The sequence below is a fragment of the Meles meles genome, chromosome 16, assembly GCF_922984935.1.
Source record: "Meles meles chromosome 16, mMelMel3.1 paternal haplotype, whole genome shotgun sequence".
In the NCBI taxonomy this organism is placed as follows: Eukaryota; Metazoa; Chordata; class Mammalia; order Carnivora; family Mustelidae; genus Meles; species Meles meles.
Window position 1 is genome coordinate 67,497,843 of NC_060081.1, and position 21,381 is coordinate 67,519,223.

At 48.2% G+C, this 21,381-nt stretch overlaps 1 protein-coding gene across 2 annotated transcripts in view; it reads right to left on the minus strand.

Annotated features, from left to right (window-relative positions):
- The window catches only part of RIMS4 (regulating synaptic membrane exocytosis 4), a 61,154-nt gene that overhangs the window by 21,941 nt on the left and 17,832 nt on the right, over positions 1–21,381 (minus strand). Inside the window, exon 2 of one of the 2 annotated variants that reach the window (XM_045981776.1) lies at positions 58–199. In XM_045981776.1, coding sequence (XP_045837732.1) covers positions 58–199 — 142 coding nt within the window. The remainder of the gene's footprint in view (positions 1–57; positions 200–21,381) is intronic. The other variant, XM_045981777.1, reaches the window with a different exon arrangement.

The following is a 21,381-nucleotide window of genomic DNA, read 5'->3' on the forward strand; positions in this document are numbered from 1 at the left end:
CTGCCAAGGGCCCGCGAGAGCCAGCAGGGCTGACAGCAGGCCGGGCCCCACACTCACTTGCCCTCGGAGCCGTAGCTATTCATGCTGTCCTCAATGGACTCGTGGCTGGCCTGGCGCAGCGTCCGGCTGGGCATCTCCACCGCCAGGCCAGTCTCTGTGCTCCTCTGGATGGCTCCCTTCAGCCTCCGGCTGTCCCCTTCTAGGCGGAGAGGCCAAGAGCAATGGGGAGAGAGACAAGGTACGGGAAGGGACAGAGAGACAAGTCATCTGGTTAGCGTCTGGACTCTACCCAGGGTCGGCCCCCACCCCCAGTCCCTCCTCCTACCACCAGCCTCACCCGCGGCCCCTCCCTGGCAGCCCTGCCCTTCACATCCACCCCACAAGAAGACTCGCATGAGTCCCGGTAACGGACGGACTCATTTACAAGTACGTTTCCCCCCTTGGATTCACCTCTCCCCTGCGACTCTCTGCAGGTCATGTCTCCTCCTCCTCTCCAGTTACTCTTTATTGAGCACCTACTCTGTGTCACACTCCGTTGCGCGCTTTGCCTGGGTTTGGACCAGGTTTTCCCCACCTCAGCACAACTGGCAGTTTAGATGGGATCCAGCTTAGTTGTCGGGGACGTCCTGTGCATTCTGGAAGGTCGATCGATATCCCCGGCCTCTACCTACCAGGGTAGCACCCTCCAGTCCAGGGCGGCCATCCAGAATGCCTCCAGACACTGCCAAATATCCCCTGGGCGTGGTGGGGTGGGGAGCAAGTCACCCGGACGGAGGACCACTGATTTAGACCACTGGCTCTGAAACCAGCCTGCCCAGGTTCAAGTGTGGATCTCTTTCTCACTGGCTGTGAGACTTGGGGCAAATCACTCGGCCTCTCTCTGCCTCTATTTCCTCAACTGTACAATGGGAAAACAGCAGGCTTATAACGAATGGCCTTCTGCCCTTGCTATTCCCTCCCCTCAAACACCCTCTCTTCTGCTAGCTTCCTTTCTGTCATCAAACGCCATCTTAGATGACCTTCCTTGCCATTCTCTAGACCCTGCCACCCACTCCCCTGTCCTGTTGCCCTGCTCTGGCTTTCTTCCCAATACCACCCCAGACATGTCTGTGCATTACTGGGTTACTGACCAGCTTCCTCCCCAGCGCAGGTGAACTCAGGACATGGTACTCCGCTTTGTTGACTGTTGAAGCCCCAGGGCTAAGGAGAGGATCCAGCCACAGCACATGCTCAGTTAATAACTGCTGGATGAATGGAGGCCTGCCCTGGTCTCACTCCTCAACCCTCGCATGAGAGAGATGAGTCTGTTCTCCTACTTAAGCATCAAGGACACAAGACACACAGGCTAAGCCACTTGTCCACACCCATACAGCCAGAAAGGGGGGGGGGCGGTGATGGCACCAGGAATTGAGCCAGGAGGGTCTCCCTGCTCCACAGCCCAGTTTATCAGGGTGGGTTTTACATCCCTGGCACCTGGCGGGACTGCGGGTGCACTAGAGGTGGGGCTAGGTCTTTAGGGAGAGCTTCCCCAGGTCTTGACAAAGGCTGGGACGAGCTCATAAACCTCAGGGGCTTCCTCAGTGTTGACTGGTCAACCCGCTGGAGAGAAGCAGTGCACCCAAATCCCACCAGCCTGCTCAGCAAGTGGCAAGGGACCTGGGGCTGCATGCCAGGAGGCAGAGCAAGAGCAGGACACCTCCCACTGGCCTTCTCCTCCTTCCCTCCCTGACTTTGACACACACACACACACACACACACACACTCACACTCACACATACACTGTGTTTCTCAGTGTGCGTGCCCACGTTTGTCTCCCACATGTATCTGCATTATTCAGGCACACAGATGTCCACACACTCAGAAAAATACACGGTAACACACACACGTGCAGGAATACACATGCAAAGGCACAGAGCACACTAATGTATGCCTGAGCATTGGTATTTGCGCGTTTCCGTGAGTCTCCATCATGCTGTGCTTCTAAGGCTAACTGGGTACGTGCCAGTCATACACACAGATGCACAGCCATAAGAAGTATATGCCAACCCACTCAAGAAAGCACACAGAGAAACTGACACTGTGCATTTCTGTGTGTGTGTCACCTGGGTGTTTCTGGACACGTGGGGGAACACGTGTGTCCCCGTCTCTGTGCTTCCCTTCGTCCTACCATTTGTTCTTTCCCTAAGCTGTATCCGCAATCCACTCAACCACTTCTATGCTCCTCCGTGTGTAGCAGGTGCTAAGACAGAGTAAGATCCAGAACCACACACATGCTCACTCGGCAGCACAGACTCACAAGCACAGAGAGATGTCCCCCAACTCACACACACACAGTGCAGACATATGTCCAGGGACGAACCTCACTCCCCCACATCGGGGGTACAAACCCACAACCCAGCACCCTGCAGACAGGCTGCAGACACCCGCCTGGGCTTTCTACTTCCCTACAGAGCCCCGTTCTGGAGACTCACACTGGTTTGTCCCCGCCCACTAGGGTCTGAAACATTTCTCCTGGAAGAGGGATAACCAAAGCATGACGCAACTCAGTCCCCATGGAGGCTAAAGAGGCGCTCTGGAAAGGCGTGCTTCACATCTGTGTGGCATTCTTCAGGACCAAAGCATTTCACAGCCAAGTACCCTACATGGGCCTCAGGTGAGGCTGGTGTTGCAATCAGTCGGGGCAGGCACAGAGTCCCAGCTCTGCAACTACAGGTGACCAGACGTTGGGCAAGTCAGGCAGCACCGACCCCATGGAGCTGTTGGACATCTGCCACAGAGCCCGGCACGTAGTGGGCGCGAAACAGAAGTAGCCACGGTGACTGCGAAGTAAGACCTCTCAACACTCCCCAAATGTGCTCACACCAACCATCTTCCATTGCCCTCAATTTGCCACCTTCCCCACCGTGGGAGTCCCCAGTCTGGTGCCCAACCACACCAAGTTCTGCCATCTACCCTCAGCCATCTCATCCTCCACTGGCCATCTCTTGATGACTCAGTCAAGGTCCCCAAAGTGACTGTGCCCATGCTTTCACTCCCCAGCCCGTCACCCCGTCACCCCATCCAATGACCTTCCCCCCACTTGGCTGAAAAGATGTGTCTCTGTGACTTGCTCCTTCTCACTTCCAACCCGCACCATCCTCAGACCTTTCGACATACACCTCGACCCTCCCCTGCTCTCTCAGAGGAGGGGGTAACCCTTCTCCTGGCCAAGGCTGATCCACCACCTGCTCTCCTCATCCCACCTCCTCCCACATGCACCAGGAACTCATCCTCCCATTTGTCCTCTCTGGGCCTTGGATCTGCCACCTCTCCCTCTTCTGGTTCTTTCCACTCCTCCTTTAAGTCTGCTCAAGGCTCCGCTTCTTCCACCACCCCCTTCAAACAGCAAACTCCTTCTGAGCACAGACAACCACATGTTGCCATTTTGGGCAGTGTGGCTTCCATTCCATTCACACAGCTTCCTGAGCCAGTCTCCAGCGGCTGCTTGGGACCAAGGACAGGGCCTCGTCTAAGCCTCCAGCTCCTGAACTGGGGTGCTTCCAGTTCTCGCAGCGCCCATCTACTGAGTGCCTTCTGATCCGGTGGGAAGCCTTCACGAAGATGTGAAATGTGCTTCCAAGGGCTGGTTTCCACTGATAAAGTGCACGTGGATGGAAGACAGAGAGGTGCTTCAGCCTCTGCTTTGGGTCCATCAGGTCTCAGGAAAAGACCCGGGCTTGACCCGTTGTAGCAGACAGTGCTGACGCTCCACCCAGACCTCACAGATCTCCCTTTTCCCCACTCCTGTGACCCCCTCCCCTAACTGGCTCCTGAAAGCCATCTACCTGCCAAATTTTCATTTGTTTCTCGGTCTTCCTTGGGGCTACTCAGCCCACACTGCCCCCAGACAGACAGAAGCAGAAGTGCCTGGAGGTTTATAACATGTGATCCCCCTAGTCAAAGCCTAAATGGAACAGGAGAATGAACCCTCAATTCAGGTCCTATGCCTCAAGTCAGAACAACTCTGAGGCATTACATAGGCTCCAGAGGAACCCAATGTGGGGGCGGGGGCTGAAGCTGCCCTCTGTGGGATCTGCCTGACCCCACACCCCGCGTGCTTCCTGCTTCCTACAGGTGCTAAGACAAAGTAAGATCCAGAACCACGCACGTGCTCACTCAGCAGCACAGACTCACAAGCACAGAGAGATGTCCCCCAACTCACACACACAGTGCAGACATATGTCCAGGGACGAACGTTACTCCCCCACACCAGGGGTACAAATTGTCTCCTGTGGGGGCAATTCCATCAACAAATCTCATCTCAGGGTACTTTTTGGGGAAACCTGACTTAAGACACCTGCCTTGACTGGCACCCTAAGGAAGTCGAAGTTCAAAAATCTTTGCACCGGTGGGTTCCAGCATCACAATGGGAACACCATTCCCCTCATGAATGTGGTGATAAAAAGAGTTGGTACATAATGAGAGGAGGCATGGGCAAGGGCCTGCTCTCCAAAGGGATGGGCGAGGGGAGCAAAGGAGAAGCTACGTTGTTCCCGGTTATCACAGTGCCTCACTGGAAAGGTTTGGAGTTTGAGTCCTATAAGCTTTGGGCACCAACTGTAGCTGGCTACTGTAATGTACAAATAAATGGGAGTTTGGATGACCCACTTTTGGCCACCCACTCACAACTTGCTGTACCCAAAACTTGAACTGAGCAGCTTGAAATTTTCTCCCACAGGGTCCTAAGTATCCCTCTTCTCCCAATTTGCACCGTGGGGGTGGGGTGGTGGTGCAGAGTGTGAACAGCGACAACTTGGGGTACCAACACCACTGTGTGCTGAACACCGTGTCTCATGCTGGAGACAGGACAGTATGAGTGGCATGGTCCACGTCCATGCCTCCACGGGGCTCATAGTTCAGAGGGGGAGGTGGACCCTGAACAGATGATCGCACAACTAATCACAAGTGCTGTAAGTGCTTTGAAGACCAAGTACAAAATGGAGTGACAGCACCCATTGGGGGGCCCGTGGGAGGGGGACTAACGCATGCTACTGATTACTGCAGCCTTTGAGTAACAGTCACCTCAGATTTCTCCTTTGGCTTCCCTGATAGTAAATTTTATGAATCTCCTCCGGTCCCTCTGACCACTGTCTCCATCCCTATACATGAGGCCCTCATCATGCAGTCCTTGGGTTCTCTCTCTCTCTAGACCTTGCCCCCTGATGATGTCATTCCCCTCCCACAACCTCAGGACTATCCTATGCAAATGAATTCCACCCTCAACCTGAACCCCTTAACTCTGGCCAGAGCAATACTTCCGACGGCATTCTGAGCACCACTGCCCGGGTGACGAGCAGAATCCCAGGAGGCAACCTGGCCAAAACTAAACCCACCTCTGGTCCTACTTCCCCCAACCAACTCAGCCACCCAGACTCAGAATCCCCTCAGGACCTGACTTTTCCCCCTCTCTTGTCAAATGGCAGGTCTTATAAGGTCTTTGCACATAAGAGCGCTTATCTCTCTCCTTCCTTGTCCATTTTCACAGCCAACCACCCTGATTACCTCAAGTCTAAACTATGCCAGCAGCCTCCTAACTGGTCTCCCTGCTTCCAACCCACCCACCCAACAAGTCATTAAGAGATTAACCATCTTAAATTATCACTTCAGACAAAGATATTCTACTCCCACTCATTTATTCTACATAAATAGTCACAAAAGTACACAAAGATATGCATGAAGAGGTTCCCCATGTATCATTTACACCAGTGAAATGCTGGAATTAACTGTCCATCGGTAGGGGACTAGTTTACTAAATGACCCATCCCCACAATAAAATACTGTGTAACAGTTAAAACAAATCATCTAGGGGTGCTTGGCTGGCTCAGTCAGGACAGCATGTGGCTCTTGATCTTGGAGTTGTGAGTTCGAGCCCCACATTGGGTATAGAGATGACTTAAAAATAAAATCTTTTTTTAAAAAAAAGAATCATCTAGATTTTATACACACAGTGACACAGAAAGACTGCCTCAACATATTGTTAACAAAGTACACTGCAGGACACTATGTAAATCATAATACCATTTTTGTAAAGCTATAGATAGCTTATATATATTTGGGAGGAAATCTGGGAGGATATGAACCAAACTGTTAATGGGGAATAACTGTAGGGAGAAACACTGTCAGAAGAGGGGTATGACAGATGTGTTTCTCTAACTTTCAAATCTAAGTATTACAAGATCTATACAGAAGTGCACAAGGGGCGCCTGGGTGGCTCAGTGGGTTAAAGCCTCTGCCTTCAGCTCAGGTCATGATCCCAGGGTCCTGGGATTGAGCCCCACATCGGGCTCTCTGCTCAGCAGGGAGCCTGCTTCCCTGCCTCTCTGACTACTTGTGATCTCTGTCTGTCAAATAAATAAATAAAATCTTAAAAAAAAAGTGCACAAACTCAAAGCATACAGCTTGGCGAATTTTCACAAAGCAGACATACCTATATCACCAGCACCCAGATGAAGAAACAGAGCATTGCCAAGACTCCCGAAGCCCTCTGTGCCCCATCTTCTGGTCTCTCTCACTCTACAAGGGAAGCCACTATCCTGATCTCTAACACCAGATAATAGTTTTGCCTGTTTCTGAACTTTATAAGGCAGAGAATGGTCTTTTGAGGAGGGGGAAGCTGGCTTCTTCTGCTCAGTGTCATGGTGAATGTACAAGATCCAGTCACGTTGTGAGTAGTTGTAGAAACTTATCACTGCTATACAGATTCCACTGTATGAATATACTATAATCTATTTATCCATTGTATAATTTAGGGCTTTTTTTTTTCAGTATGGGGTTATTAGGAACAATGTTGCTATGATTACTTTGGTGCTTGGCCTTGAGGGAAGATTCACACGTTATGTCTCAGAAATATACCTAGAAACAGAACTTCTGAGTTATAAGGCAAGCATTTGTTCAGCTGCCAAATAACTTGCCAAAGTAGTTGTACCAAGTTATACTGCAACCAGCACATTGGGAAGTTTTATTTCTCTTTTGTATGTTTCTATGACCTTTGAATTTTTTATAGTTAAATGTATTAATTCTATATATAAGTGAAGGTGAAATATAAATTTATAAGTCACTTCAATCATGCCATGATCTTATTTAAAACCTTGGAATGGCTCCCCGTTGCATGTCAAATTAGGTTCAACCTCTGCATCCAGGCACTCAAGACGCCATCATCTGATTCCCAGCCCATCTGCTACTGGTCTCCCCCATTCTTCACACCCCAGATACATTGTCAGCAACTCCTCACCTTGGTTTTCTCTCCTTTACTTTCCTCCCTTCCTCACCTTCTCTATCAAAATTCTAGCCATCCTCCAGAGCTAAGTTTTAAATAACACAATTTATTCAGCACTCAGCAAACTCAGGGCTGTTATGAAGATTAACTATAACAATAAAGTAATATAATAACACTAACATTTAATCTTCAGGATGTCCTACGTGGAAGGTGTCATACCACAAGCACTTGATAAAGATGGCTGTTACTATTACTATCACCACCGTGTCAGATGTTGTGCCCAGTATTTTAAGAGGCACCATATCATTTAATTGTCACAATAAACTGTGAGCAAAACAGTTACTGCCCCATTTTATAGGAGGAGAAAATAAGAATTCAGAAGGTTAAGGAACACTCCCAGGGACACATGCCTACTAATGACAGTGGTGGAATTCAAACCCAGGTCTTTCAAACTCCAATAACTATGTTTTTAATGAACCACTAAACTAAACTTACTAAGCTCTACCACAGAACTTAAATGGCATCTCTTCCACAAAGACTTCCCTGATTAGACTCCCAGAGTCCCAGGGGCACTTCATCTTCACCTCTCCTGAAGTTATCTACTCCACTGCACCTTGAAACACAGTCCTTAGTCAAACTAGTGGGACCTATGTCTACAGTGTAAGCTCATTCCTCCCTTACTTACCTTCAGCACCAAGGACAGTGCCCAATATGTCTAATCCCCATGAATAGTGTTTAATCAGGACTAGGTGGGGGGGTGTCAGGCTCCCTGCTGAGCAGAGAGCCCAATGCAGGGCTCCACCCTAGGACCCTCAGATCATCACCTGAGCTAAATAAATAAAGGCAGAGGCTTAAACCACTGATCCACCCAGGCACTCCTAAACTGGCTTTATTTTTAGGACGTGCCCCCAAGAAAAATGCCAATCTTCCAATAAAGAAAACAAGTAAGTTTCACTCAGGTGTTTATACCTGAATATAAATGTGTTTAATGTACCTTCTCCCCAAAACAAGCATTCATAAGGAACGAGATAATAAAATAATCATAATGATATATTTAAAATTAGAGTAGATACCATCATTCTTAGAACTTACCCTGTGCTAGGCACTAGATAGATAGATATAATTTAACCAAAGCTCTGAGAGTCAAGTGTTGGGTATCTTAATTTTACAAAAAGAACCAGGCTCAGAGCAGTTCAGCTACCTATCCAAGTTTACACCACACAAGACAGAGCTAGGTTTTAAACCCGGATCTGTGTGAAAACAGATCCTATACTCTTTACCACTAGAGATTCCAAGAATGTGCTGGTGGGAGGTAGAGGAAGGAAGGAATACAACTATTCTCCACTTTGACATTTTATCGAAGATGGGTCTTTACCGCTGTTCTCCAGATGAGGAGCCCAAAGCTGAGAGAGGTCCTATGACTTACCCCAGGTCCCCAGGCTCTAGAAACCCCTCACCACATCACTGACCAGAGCGAATTCCTGTCTCTGTGAAAGGCCCACTACAGATCCATATCACAGACTGTGAAGTTCCCTGGACACAAGAGCTTTGGGTCAGTCTGTTATTTTAAACCAGGCTCGGAGAAGAATCATGGCCCCTGGGACTCACTGCTCCCCCTATCCACTAGCACTGACCTTATTCCGCCGAGATGAATACCCTGGAAGCTGCTGCCTCTTCTTCCTCCGTGGTCAACCTCTCCCTGGCCTACTATTCCAAGTGACTTCAGCCTCACGTCTCCCTCGCCCATGCCTTAAAAGTCATCAGAAGATCAAGGCTGAGATGACACGCAAGCATTCAGACCTCCTTAGGCCTGATGTTGCCTCTGGCTGTCTCCAAAAACAGGCGGAGGAAGCATAAACCCTGATTGAGGGCCCTTTACCTCCCCCTCTTCTCTCCAGAGCTGTCAAAATCTGCCTTCCATTAAAATCAGACAAGATTCCATTTGGAGGGAACTTGGGGTCACCCAGACTAATGTCTTCCTGTGTAGAGGGGCAACTGAAGTTTACAGAGGGACATGCATCATGACTATGTTGAAATTAGAATTCAGTCTCTTCACTGTCAACTTCTCAGCCCCTTTCACCATAAACAGCCATTCACCACTATTTCTGAAGCATGTCCGGGAAGTAGCAAAGTCTACTCTTGGAGAGTCGTGACTAAAACCATGAACAATGGTGCCTAATGGCCTGAGCTGTAGAGCTGGCCCTGGTCACTTTATTAGTAATGTGATCTTGGGCAAGTTACTTACCCTCTCTGTATCTCAGTTTCCTCTTCTTCAAAAAAAATGGAGAAAACAATGGCAAATTCCTCATAACATTCTTATGAGGATAAAATGAGTTAATATTGGGTAATTTAAAAAAACCCACTTAGAACAGGGTCTGGCACATAGTGCTATTGAGTAAATGACATATAAGTATTTGTTAATTAAGTAAACTGTGTCTCCACACCTCCTTATGGGGACTCAAAATCAGCCCTACTCTGCATCAGCAAGGTCACAGCCTTAGTTCACTCCCTAGCCTTGCCCTGCCTGGACTGCTGCAATAGTCAGTGAATGTAGAGGCTCCCAAACATCCACCTGGAGGCCAGTGCTAATCCAACAGTCTGGAATACATTGGGAACTTAGCTAAAACCCAGTTTCCTCTGTCCCCTCTCCTGGGGATTCTGTTTCAGTAGGCCTACGGTAGGGTCGGTGAATCTGTAATTTCAGAAGATTCCCAGGTGCCTCGAATGCCTGGTCAGGTGGTCAGCCTCTACTCCAACTCATGTCCCAGCACCAGACCATTATCTTCTGCCAGTTCCACCCTGTGGCCTGCATGAACGTTCTAAACCTCAATCCTGAGTATGTCTTCTCTTTGATTAAAAACCTCCAATCATACCTCAATGCTTGCAGAATAAATTCCAAAGGCCTTAACACACACTGCCTTTCGGGTCTGCTTCCAATCTACATTCTCAGCCTATTTTTTCCCTTTTCTCCAATGTGCTTTCCATTCCATTCACACTGAATAATTCAGGTAATTCCAAACATCCCATGTGACCAACTACCCCCAAATGTCTTGCCAATCATCCTGCATATAAAATTCTCACCATCCCCTTCTCTTCTGGAGAAAGATGCTTTTAAAAACAATTGTTTGGGGCTCCTGGGTGGTGCAGTCGCTTAAGTGTCCAACTCTTGGTTTCTTTTTGGCTCAGGTCATGAGCTCAGGGTCATGAGACTGAGTCCTGCACTGAGCTCTGTGCTCAGCACACAGTCTGCTTAAGACACTCTCTCCTTCTCCCACAGCCCCTCTCCTAAAATAAATAAATAAATCTTTAAAAATAAAAACACCCTGTTTATTGAAGTGCTGTGTGTGTGTGTACACACATATAACATATGTGGAAGTGTACAATTATATGATGTACAATTTTAAGTGTATAACTTGATGAATATTACAAAGTGCACTCATCTCTGGAACCAGCACCCAGATCAAGAAACAGAACCTTGCCAATGCCCCAGAAGCCCCTCATTGCCATGGTTACTTCTCCAAGAGTAGCATTATCCTGACTTTTAACACCACAGGTTAGTTTTGCCTCTTTTGTACTTCTGTATACATAGAATCATCTACTGTATATTCTCCAAAGTTGACTTCTTTAACTCAACATTATGTTTTTGAGTCTCATTCACACTGATTGTTTCAATGCAGCTCATTCATTCTCATACTCTTATATGTCAAAACTCTACTGATGATGAACATTGTAGTTTCCAGTTTAGGGATATTACAAAAGGCTCTGCCAAAGACATTCTCACATATGTCTTTTCTTGACCATTTGTGCACTTTTTCTAGGCACAAACCTGGGGGTGAAATTGCTGGGTCATTAAGGATATGCATTTTAAATGCTTTTTAAATGGATTAAGCATGATGTGGACTGGAAAGGTTAACATAGATTTTCCTTTACCAGGAAGCAACGTTCTGAAGAAATGAGGCTCAGAGCTAAAATATTTTGGGAAGAAGGATGGTGGCAAAACTGCTGACCAACTGTCTATCTGGCTCACATTTATATTCCCCAAATGTAACATTTGTTAAGTAAATGTGTAAAGGGCAGACAGCACCCAAGACAGAAGAGGGAGGGGCGAAAAAGGCCTGGAGCTCAGTAAGCATTCAATAAATGCTGCCTATTAAAATTAACCTCTTCAAGGGTCATTGGCCAATGGCTCACTGATACCACCTTTCATACATTGTCATTATTTCATTGATTCTAAGACACACAATTTTAAGACTTCTGAAATTCAGATATGAATGACAACCAAGGGCAGATCTGTTAAATTCTGACTTTTTATTTCTTGAAGGTGTGTAAAATAAAGTTGTGACGTGGAAGTGAAGGTCTCTTAGACCTATTACAGAAGAGGAACGGAATAGCCCTACGTGCTGGGACCTGTCCGTGGTGCTGACCCACGTGCTGAGGCCTTGGCTTGCCTGGCTGTGACAGAGGTAGCAGCTCATGGGGAGGGAAGATCTCAGGACAAGGCAACTCCCACCCCATGTTCGTTTTTAAGCCACAATTCCTTTCCACCGGCTCAATGATGTCTCAGATTCCGCCCTTCCACGTAAAGACAGGAACTCCCACTTACCGAGCTCCCAGAGCTCAACCTACGTTACCTCATTTAATCCTCAAAACCACTACTGTTTCGATTTTCAGAAATGAAAGTTGACTCAGGGAGGTTAATGAACCTGCCCAAGATGGCAAAGCTGTTAAGTGGGAGAATGATCTTGGTTCAGTGCAGACCAGAGTGTAATTTGCTCTTTAGGCTGCTTTACACTGGAGGGATGAGAGGAGAGGGCTGTGTGTGAATTCCTCAGAATGTTGTCCAAGAGGATATGAAGGGGGAAATGGGAGAGGTCATAAAGACACAGACTGAAATTGGTGGGAACAAGGAAGGCAAAGGGCACGTGATAGGAATCTGAGAACACTAGACAGGGAGAGTCTAAAGATTCTGAGAGAATTAACTGGGTAAAGTATATGAATGTGCCTTGTAACTCTAAAGAGTTCTGCCCCTGGAAGGAAATAACTGTTCTCATTTGTCTGATGGAATACGCATTTATGGAAGCTCATTTCCTATCCCATGCTTTTCCTGACCTTGGAGATTAGAAGAAGACTTGTCCTTAAGGAGCTTACAGTTGGCAGAGAGGGATGGGAAAGATAACAGATAAGTAACTGTCATTCATTCAACAAACTCTTACCAAGAGCCTATTCAGTGCCAGGGCCTATGCAGGAGACTCTTAATACAGATGAATTAAACCCAGACATTGTTGAAACTCCCAGTCTATGGGGAGACAGACAAGTAAATGGGCAATTATAACACAAGCTGTTATAATTACAACATACAATAGTTCAAGGACAGAGATATACACATGCTACTGGGGGAACAGAGGAGTAATTAATACAGCACTGGAAGTAGAGGCAGTGCTTTGGTTTTAAGGATTAGTATTTCAATACTGAGTTATACTTGGTTGCAAATAAAATCATAGTGAGATTTTGTCATAGATGCAAGTGCTACCTTCTGGGAGTTTACAAACAAAAGCCATATTGACAAATACGTAGGGAGAAAGCAAAGAGGCAGAACCAAAATGTCAACTGAGGACAAAGAACTCTGAATGCTGAGTAACTGCATTTGGGGAAGGAAGGGATCCTACACTTATAAGGATGGTCAGGGGGAAGTCATTCCAGCAACCATTGGAAGGAAGACAATTTACAGCCCCCACATGTGGCTACCTTTCCCCATGAAGCCATTCCCAACAGCTCTTGGGGCAAGCAAAGCAAGCTCTGGAAGAAGCTGGGTTGTAGGCAAAAAGGTAGAGTCTATGGTCCCATCTGGCACTGGGAACCCTCACAATTCCAGAACCCGCCCCAAACCTATACTACAACTCTGACATCACAAACATACCAGGTGTTGTGTCCACACTGCATCACTTATCATTAACCAAACACAGCCCACGTACTTCCATCTTCTTAAGAGCACAGGCTTGGAAGCCAGAATAATGGTTCAGGATTTGCAGCATCCTTCTGCCACTTTCTGAATAAACTAAAGAAAATTACTGAACCTCTTTGGGCCTTGGTCCCCTCATAAAAGAGAAATAATAGAACCCACTTCTCATTGTTGTAATATTGATCAGCTCTCATTAGGTTATGCTAGAGTAACAAACGACACCCAGATCTCAGTAGCTCACAAAATAAATTTTAGTGCTTGCTCACATGAAACATCCCTTACAAGTTAGCTGTGGCTGTAACCCATGAATTCTTCTGGAATCCAGGAGGAAGGAGCAAACCCTATCTGGGACATGCTATCTCATGGCAGAGGGAAAACAGAAATGATGAAACCACGAAGCAGCTCTTCCAGCCGCTGTGCTTTTCTCTATGTATATTTAAGCACGTTTAAGAATATACAAAAGGATAGATAAGAAATATGTCCCCTAATAATGTGAGAAGGCTAAGGGTATAGAGGAGTGGGGGGAGCTCTCTCCCCTGCACTCACACTGCAAAGAGAACCCATCAAGCCACCAAGTGATTTGTTATAACAAGGCAATGTGTTAGCCTATTTTAGCGCAGATTCACGTTAATTGTGAAATAAATCCTCTCATGTCCCATGAGGGGCTGACCTCAATGACAGAACATATGTACAGTGACTGTCATGGTAAGTTAAAGGCACTCAGTAAATTATAGGCACTATTCTCAACAATATTCTGAGATGGATACCAGTGTCCCCAATTCCCAGAAACTCTCAGAGAACTAAGGCTCTGAGAACTAATGCGGTTTGCCTAAGATCCCACAGCAAGTTAGCAGAGGGGCAGAATGCAAAACAGAACTGCTCAACCACATGAAGGGTTGAGCGCAAATGTTCACAGCAGCATTATTCATACTGGTCAAAAAGTGGAAACAGCCCACATGTCCTTCAACTGATGAACAACTAAACAAAATGTATTTTACATGTATGTGTACATCTATATACACACGTATGTGTATATATGTTTACATATATTTAATAGAATATTATTATTCAGCCACAACAAGGAATGGAGAACCGAAGAATGCTACAACACAGATGAACTTTGAAAACATGCAAAATCAAAGAAGCTACATGAACCATCAAACACTACACAGTCTATGACTATTTATATGAAATGTCCAGAAGAGGCAAATCCATAGAGATAGAAAGATTAGTCATTTCTAGGGGTAGGGGTGAGGGGAGACAGGAGAGTGAATACCACTGGGTATAGGGATTACTTTCGGGGAGATGGAAACGTCCCACAATTGGGACCATACAATGGTGAGTGTGCTAACAACCCCTAGGCTGTCCACATTACATAGTGAATTGCGTGGTCTATGGTTATAGCTTTCTTTCTATATGCACCCATTGTCTTTCCCAGGCCCTGCTCTTATCCCCTATTCTACACTGACACCCCACACGAAGCCAGTAGCTGGGGGGTGGGTAAGGCTTCTGCAGGTCAGCGCAGGCCTCCAACAGGGGCAGCAAAGGGCTCCAGCTGAGCAAGAGGCCAGCATGGGAAGCCTGCTGCAAAGGCCAGATGAGGCCTCTGGACCCGAGGCGTGCCATCTTCAAAGCACACCCCACAAACAGCCCCACAAACAGCCCCACAAAGGCACACAGATGAAGGCATGCAGTGGGCACATGGGAGAGAGAGAAGGAATCCCTTACTCCCAGCCCTATGGAGGCAAGACTTCTGTTTGTGCCTCTGGCTCCCCACTGGCAGCTTCTTCAGTCTACATAGGGTCAGGCTGCTTCAGAGCCTACTGGACTCAGAATAATTAACTAGGATCAGCTGAGACCAGTTAGAACCAGCTGGAACCACCGGCCCCAGCACTCACCAAAGCAACCCACCTTCAATGAGCTGTTCTCAGCACCAAAGGCCACTGGTAAACCTGGCCTCAAACTCTGGCTCATCCAAGTATCATGGCTGCTTAGCATCCAGGCCCCCTACACTCTGCTCTGCAGGAGGGAAGCTAGCCAGGAGCCCACTAAGGCTTTCCAGCCAAGGCCATCCCCCACACTTGCTTAATGCACGCTGGAGTGAAGTGCTACCCTTCATCTTCCAACAGTTTAAACAAATGCCTCCCTTGATTTGGCCTTAGCAGAGCTACAGAGCACAGCTGGGCCCCCTCCCGGCCAAGGAGCCTCAGTGTCTTTCCACTCCAAATGAGGGCAAGGGCCGTGTCTTCCCTGCAGACTTGCAAAGGTGCCGGCCCTCAGCAGGCACTCCATACACTTGCACAAATCAAAGGTGGAGCGTCCAAATTGCAGCCTTGAGCTTCTCAAACTTCAATGTGCACAGGAATCAAGGGATCTGCTTACAACGCAGATTGGATTCAGTAGCTCCCGGGTGGGGTCTGGCTTTCTGCATTTCTAAGTCCCAGATGATGTCCCTGCGCTGGTCTGTGGCCCACACTTCCAGCAGCACTTGGATTTCTTCACCTTTCCTGCTCGTACAGGGACCTCTTCAGAAGCTGACAAGAGCTATCCTCTCTTCCTTAGAAAAGTACTTGTTAGCACATATATACACATAGTACGTTGCATAAAATTCTGATGTTTGCAGTCCAGTGAAAAGCCTTTCTTTTGGACAGACACACTTTAGTTCTCATTCGAAAAAAAAAAAGAAAAAAGAAAAAAGGAGATGCAATAGGGGACAGAGAACAAAAAAAGCCCCAGCAGAGTTAGAACTCCTGGAGTCTGGTCCTAGCTCTACTACAGACTTTCTGTGTGACATCAGACAAGTTTCTACCCCTCTCTGAGCTCAGTTTTCCCACCAGGAGGGGACTGGACTAGATTACAATGATAAATTGGTTTTCTCTTTTTTGCCAACTCTGATAGCTATTGCCTGAAATACTCTGGTGTTAAGAATTCTTAGACTGTGTCTGGACTTGGCAGAAAAGGGTGCTGTGATTGATCGGTGATGCCTGCCATGTGCCCAAGAAAGAGGGGTCTTAATTGATTGGTGATGTCTGCCAAGGTCCCAGGCCTGGAGACGACTGGCTTCCTGCCAGTTGTCAACCTACTCCCTAGAGTCCCTCCAGCTGTGACATTCCATAGCTCATTTAGAGTCATCCCAGACTGGGGAAGAGAAGTCCATGCTTGTCCTCGAGGGGGCAAGAAGGGATAATTCTTTAAGCCGCTGGTTTCTCAAACCTGCCGCCCCTTTTGAGATGCGGTAGCAGAATCCCCGCTCCATGGCAGGGAAGGACAGCGTGTCCTTGCACTCCCATCCTCGGCTATTTTTAACTCCAAGGACAGAGGCTCAGACAGAAGCTGAAATATAGAAGGGCTGCGGCGGGCCACCCAGCCTCCTGATGGAGGGGAAGCCACCATCCTCCCATGGTTCCCAAGATGCTGCATCACCGGCCGAGTAAGAGTTAAAATGGGCTGCCAAGGGACGGGAGAGTGTTCCTCTCCTCCCATATGAGGGATGCTGTGCTCCTCCTCAGCGCAGCCACAGACCCTCTGCCAGTCCCTACCCCCACTACGCCCGGTACGTGCTCACTGACGCACCCAGCACACATGTGCGCCAGCCTCTGGCAACAGCTGAGGGCACAGCATGGAGCAAGGTAGATGGGGGCCCTGGTCTGCCGGACCCTTCCAGGACAGGGTGGAAGACAGACCCCGGTGTCGTAGCCCAATTCCACAGTTACAACTGAGGGGACTACACTGTGGTCACCTCCACATCTGTGAGCTCTCCAAGAGCTGAGACGTTCTTCATCTTTCCATCCCCAGAACCAAACACCTAACCTGGCACAGAGGAGGGTTCAGAGAGTATGTGTTGATTGAAAGTATTAGGAGAGGGGCGCCTGGGTGGCTCAGTGGGTTAAGCCGCTGCCTTCGGCTCAGGTCATGATCTCAGGGTCCTGGGATCGAGTCCCGCATAGGGCTCTCTGCTCAGCAGGGAGCCTGCTTCCCTCTCTCTCTCTGTCTCTGCCTGCCTCTCTATCTACTTGTGATCTCTCTCTGTCAAATAAATAAATAAAATTAAAAAAAAAAAGTATTAGGAGACATTTTCTGGAGCTTGAGGATCCTACAGGAGCCTACCTCAGACTGAGTGAGATCCCATCGTTCATTCACTGACTCACTAAGTATTTTTCTGAGCACCTTCTCTGTGTCGGGGCCTGTCCTACGCACTAGAGCTAGACAGAGCAGGGAACAAAATAAGGGACACAAACAGCCCTCCTGAAGCTCCAATCTGGGAGAGAGAAGGAAACACTGAACCACCCAAATACATGAAGATATGGAGGGTGCTACAGGGTGACGAGTGGAGGGATGGGTGGTCAGGAAGGCCTCATGATAATATGCAGGTGAAGACCTGAAGGAGGGAACGGGATGAGCCAGATGGATCCCTGGAGGCACAGCACTCCAAGAACACAGACCCACAGGCAGACCTATGTCAGGCCTGTCGGACAAACAAGGTGGCCTGAGCAGCTGGGGTGGAATGAGCATGGGACAGGGGCACGAGGTGAAGTCTGAGATGAGGCGGCAGGAGGACAGACTTTGGCAGACAACACAGCTCGCACCAGGCCTGGCATGGAAACAATGGGTGGGGGTTGTGGTGGTGATGACGACGATGATGATGATGTTAGAAGCAGCCAGCATTCGCTGGACAATGATCACACGCGCGGTGTGGGCTACACAATGAACATGGATTCGTTTATTTAATCCCTACAGCAACCCATGAAAGAGGCCCTATTCTATCCCCATTTAACAGATGGGGAAGCTGAGGTTCAACAATATTTATTCAGCTTGGAGGAGGCAAGGTTGGGACAAAAATGCTGGCAGTCTGGGGCCAGAATCCTCTGTCTCCCTGAACACACCAGCCCTGGTGCACACAGACCGTGAGAACCAGCTTCTTTCCCTCCCAGAGTTCTTAAACTTCTCAGACTCCTTTGAAAATCTTCTGAAAACTGTTTATCTCTATTTTAAAAAGTCTGGTTTTCTCCAGAAAAAAAGTACAGGTGCACAATGACGCAACCTACACATAATTTCAAGAGGTTAAAGGTGATAAGCCTCTGGCCCTGAAAGCAAGCACGTTTTACACATTTGTAGCAAAAGCAAGAATTATCAGAGTTGTCCAGAGGCAGGAGAACACGGCTCCTGTAAGATCAGCCACAACTACTTCTACAATTTGTCAAGAGCCTACTGGGAGTGGGTCACCTGTAGATTTGTTTTATCTCATTTAAACCTCGTTTCAACCCTGTGGGATGACTGTTATTATGCACCCTTTCCAAATGAGGACACTGAAGCACTGAGAGGTTAAGTGACTTGCCCAAGACCACACAGTTGGTTTTGCCAGAGCTGGAATGTACCCCAGATCTAGCTGGCTCAGACCTCAGTCTCTATTCCAGACAGTCTCCTTCTGGTTTCTCCAACTGCACCCCTCCATAATCCCAGAGAGGGCAAGACACTTGCTCAAGGTCTCACAGCTCAGCACACAGAACACACAGAGCTGGTTCTGGGGCTGTGTTGCCCAACATAGTAGCCACTACCTACATGTGGCCACTTAAATCAGTTACAATTTTTAATAATGAAGCATTTGGTTCCTCCATTATACTAACCACACATCAAGAGCTGACTCAGCCACATGGGGCTCCTGCCTACCCATTCAGGGTCGTACAGATACAGAACATTCCCATTATCACAGAAATTTCTGTTAGACAGCATTTGTCTACAACTCAGTCTCTTAACTCCTGACCTAGAGCTTTCCCACAGTCAGAGGCTACTAGAAATGAGATTTGCCTGATGAATGAAGTGGGTGGAAGGGGGGGCAGGAATAGGGCAGCTGAAATTGAAATTGTACAAGACAGCAAGTGAGCTCAGAGAAAGGCTCGTAAGAGGGAAGCTGAGATCGACCTCTAATATAGGATAAAAGATATGTGAGTCACTGGCTTGGGACCCACCTCGCTAGCAGCAAACATCCCTGAATGTCTGATTACAGGGACCCTCTTTTAACTACAAGGCTTCTCATTTCCTTGCTGATGTCCGTGGTTCCTTACCAGGAGATGGGGCCTTTCATCTCCTGGAGAGAGATGAGGCTGAATGGCAAGCCCCCCCACCCCCGCCCGGAAGAGAGAACTCAGTGCCCTAAACTCCTGCTCACCTTCCCCGGACGGTGAGGAGGCCGAGAGCAGACGGCGTTCTGCAGGCAGCCAGGGCCGGCGTGGGACCCAATCACTCCGGTCAGACCTGGACTCAGGGAAGTCCGGCTGTGGGCATCCGGGAGTGACTCAGGGTGGAGTGGGGGCTGTACCCGCAGCTGCCAGAGCAGATGTGAAGACCCTAACCACACTCAGGCTACAAACCCAACCCAGCAGAGCCAGCAGAGCAGCCAGACCCTACACTTCTCCCCAAGGGCTCCTTTATGCCTGCAAGACGCTCGAAGGCTCCAGCAACTGTGAAGGTTCAAGTGACATTAACAATACTGATGACGACTGCCAACAAGTGAGAGCTTTTTCGCGACGTACCACATCACCCACAGTAGTGCTAGGCACACATCAAGCGCTCCATAAAAACCTTTAATGCTGAGTGTAAATGTCTCACGTAGTAGCAGTAAAAATAATGATGATGATTATGAAGTCAGTGTCTTACTCCTGTCCCGAGCCCATATCACCCACTACTCAGTCCTTCCATGACCGCTGATACTATGATAATGTCCACTTAAGGGATGAGGACACTGAGACACAGAGAGGTTCACAGCCAGTTTAAGGACACAGCCAGTAGAGCAGGACAAGAAAAGAAGTAAGGTTTTAATGCAGGTCCCTCTGAATTTAAAATCTATGTGGTTTTGCCTGTCAAATTAAATAAGTAATCGTGTAGACAACAAAGGGCTGTGCAAATTTGATTTGCAGCATCATTATTGTATTAGGATTAATGGTGAAGGTGACTCTGGGCACAAAGGAAGGACTTTCTGCCGTCGAGCTGTCTGTTAATGGAAGGAACTGCCCTGAGCAGTTAGGACTGTCCCTCACTGTCACCAAGGGAGAATGGACAGGGGACCAAGGCAGGTCCCCAGATGGAGACTGGATCAGTATGGCAAATGCCAAGTGTGATCAAACATCAGAATCGCCTGGGGAGCTTGTGAAGAAATAGATTCCTGGGTCCCACCTGAGAGTTACAGTTGAGTGATCTGGGTTGGAGCTCAGGATCCCCGTGTCAGGTGGAAAAGCATGAGCACAGTGGGCTGGGAATCACTGGACTAGTGAAACGCTGAGCACCTTCCTTACCCAAGACTGCGGGATTCTAGAAGCCACAGGAGCCACTGAAGGAAGCTAGGAAGTGCCCTCAAGAAGCATGCAATCACTGAGTAATAACAAAACCTTGCTCGGTGCCAAGCAGCACACCTGTCACCCCAGAGACCCCTCCTCTCCGGGGCTCCTGTCTCCTCCTGCCCTCTTTCACCTCCAGCATCCCACCTTCCAGGATGGGGATGCCTTTCCCCACTCCCAGAGCTAGGGACCCCTCTTTGGGCTTCCATAATGACAAGGTTTCCACTTGTGAACATCTGTTTCTATGTCTACCCCCACCAACCCAGGCTGCGATGGGGGCGGATGGCTCATTCAGATCCATGTGGCCCAGCACCCAGGGTCTGGCCCAGGATAGGTGCTCACTGAACACCTGCCAAGAGGGACTTGTGCCGCTCCATGAAGGATGGGCACAGGAGGCAGGGAGGAGAGCCATCGCTGCAGGAAGGAAGTAATCCAGGTCACCAGGTTGGGAGGAAACAGAACCTACAAATTCTCCCCACCACTGTTCAGAATCGGCCTGTGCTATTTATAGCTCACAAGCCTTCTGCTTCTCGAATTTAAATGCGGGGCCGGGCATGGAATAAAATCCTGGGTAAGTCTGTCAGTTTTCGATTTATTTATTTATTTATCTTCTACAAGAACAAGAGCGAAAAGCAAGAACAAAAATGAGCCACGGCTCTCAGGGTGAGTGGCCTTGTGCTGCCCCTGAGTCTGCTTCTGCTGGGCTGAGGTCTACAGACGGATCATACACAGTTCTAGACCTGATCCTAGAAATCAGAGCGTCCCTGGGGGGGATCAGCCTGTGAAGGTCCTTTTAAGGTGATTTTTAAGTCGTGGCTTCAGTTTACAAAATAGTA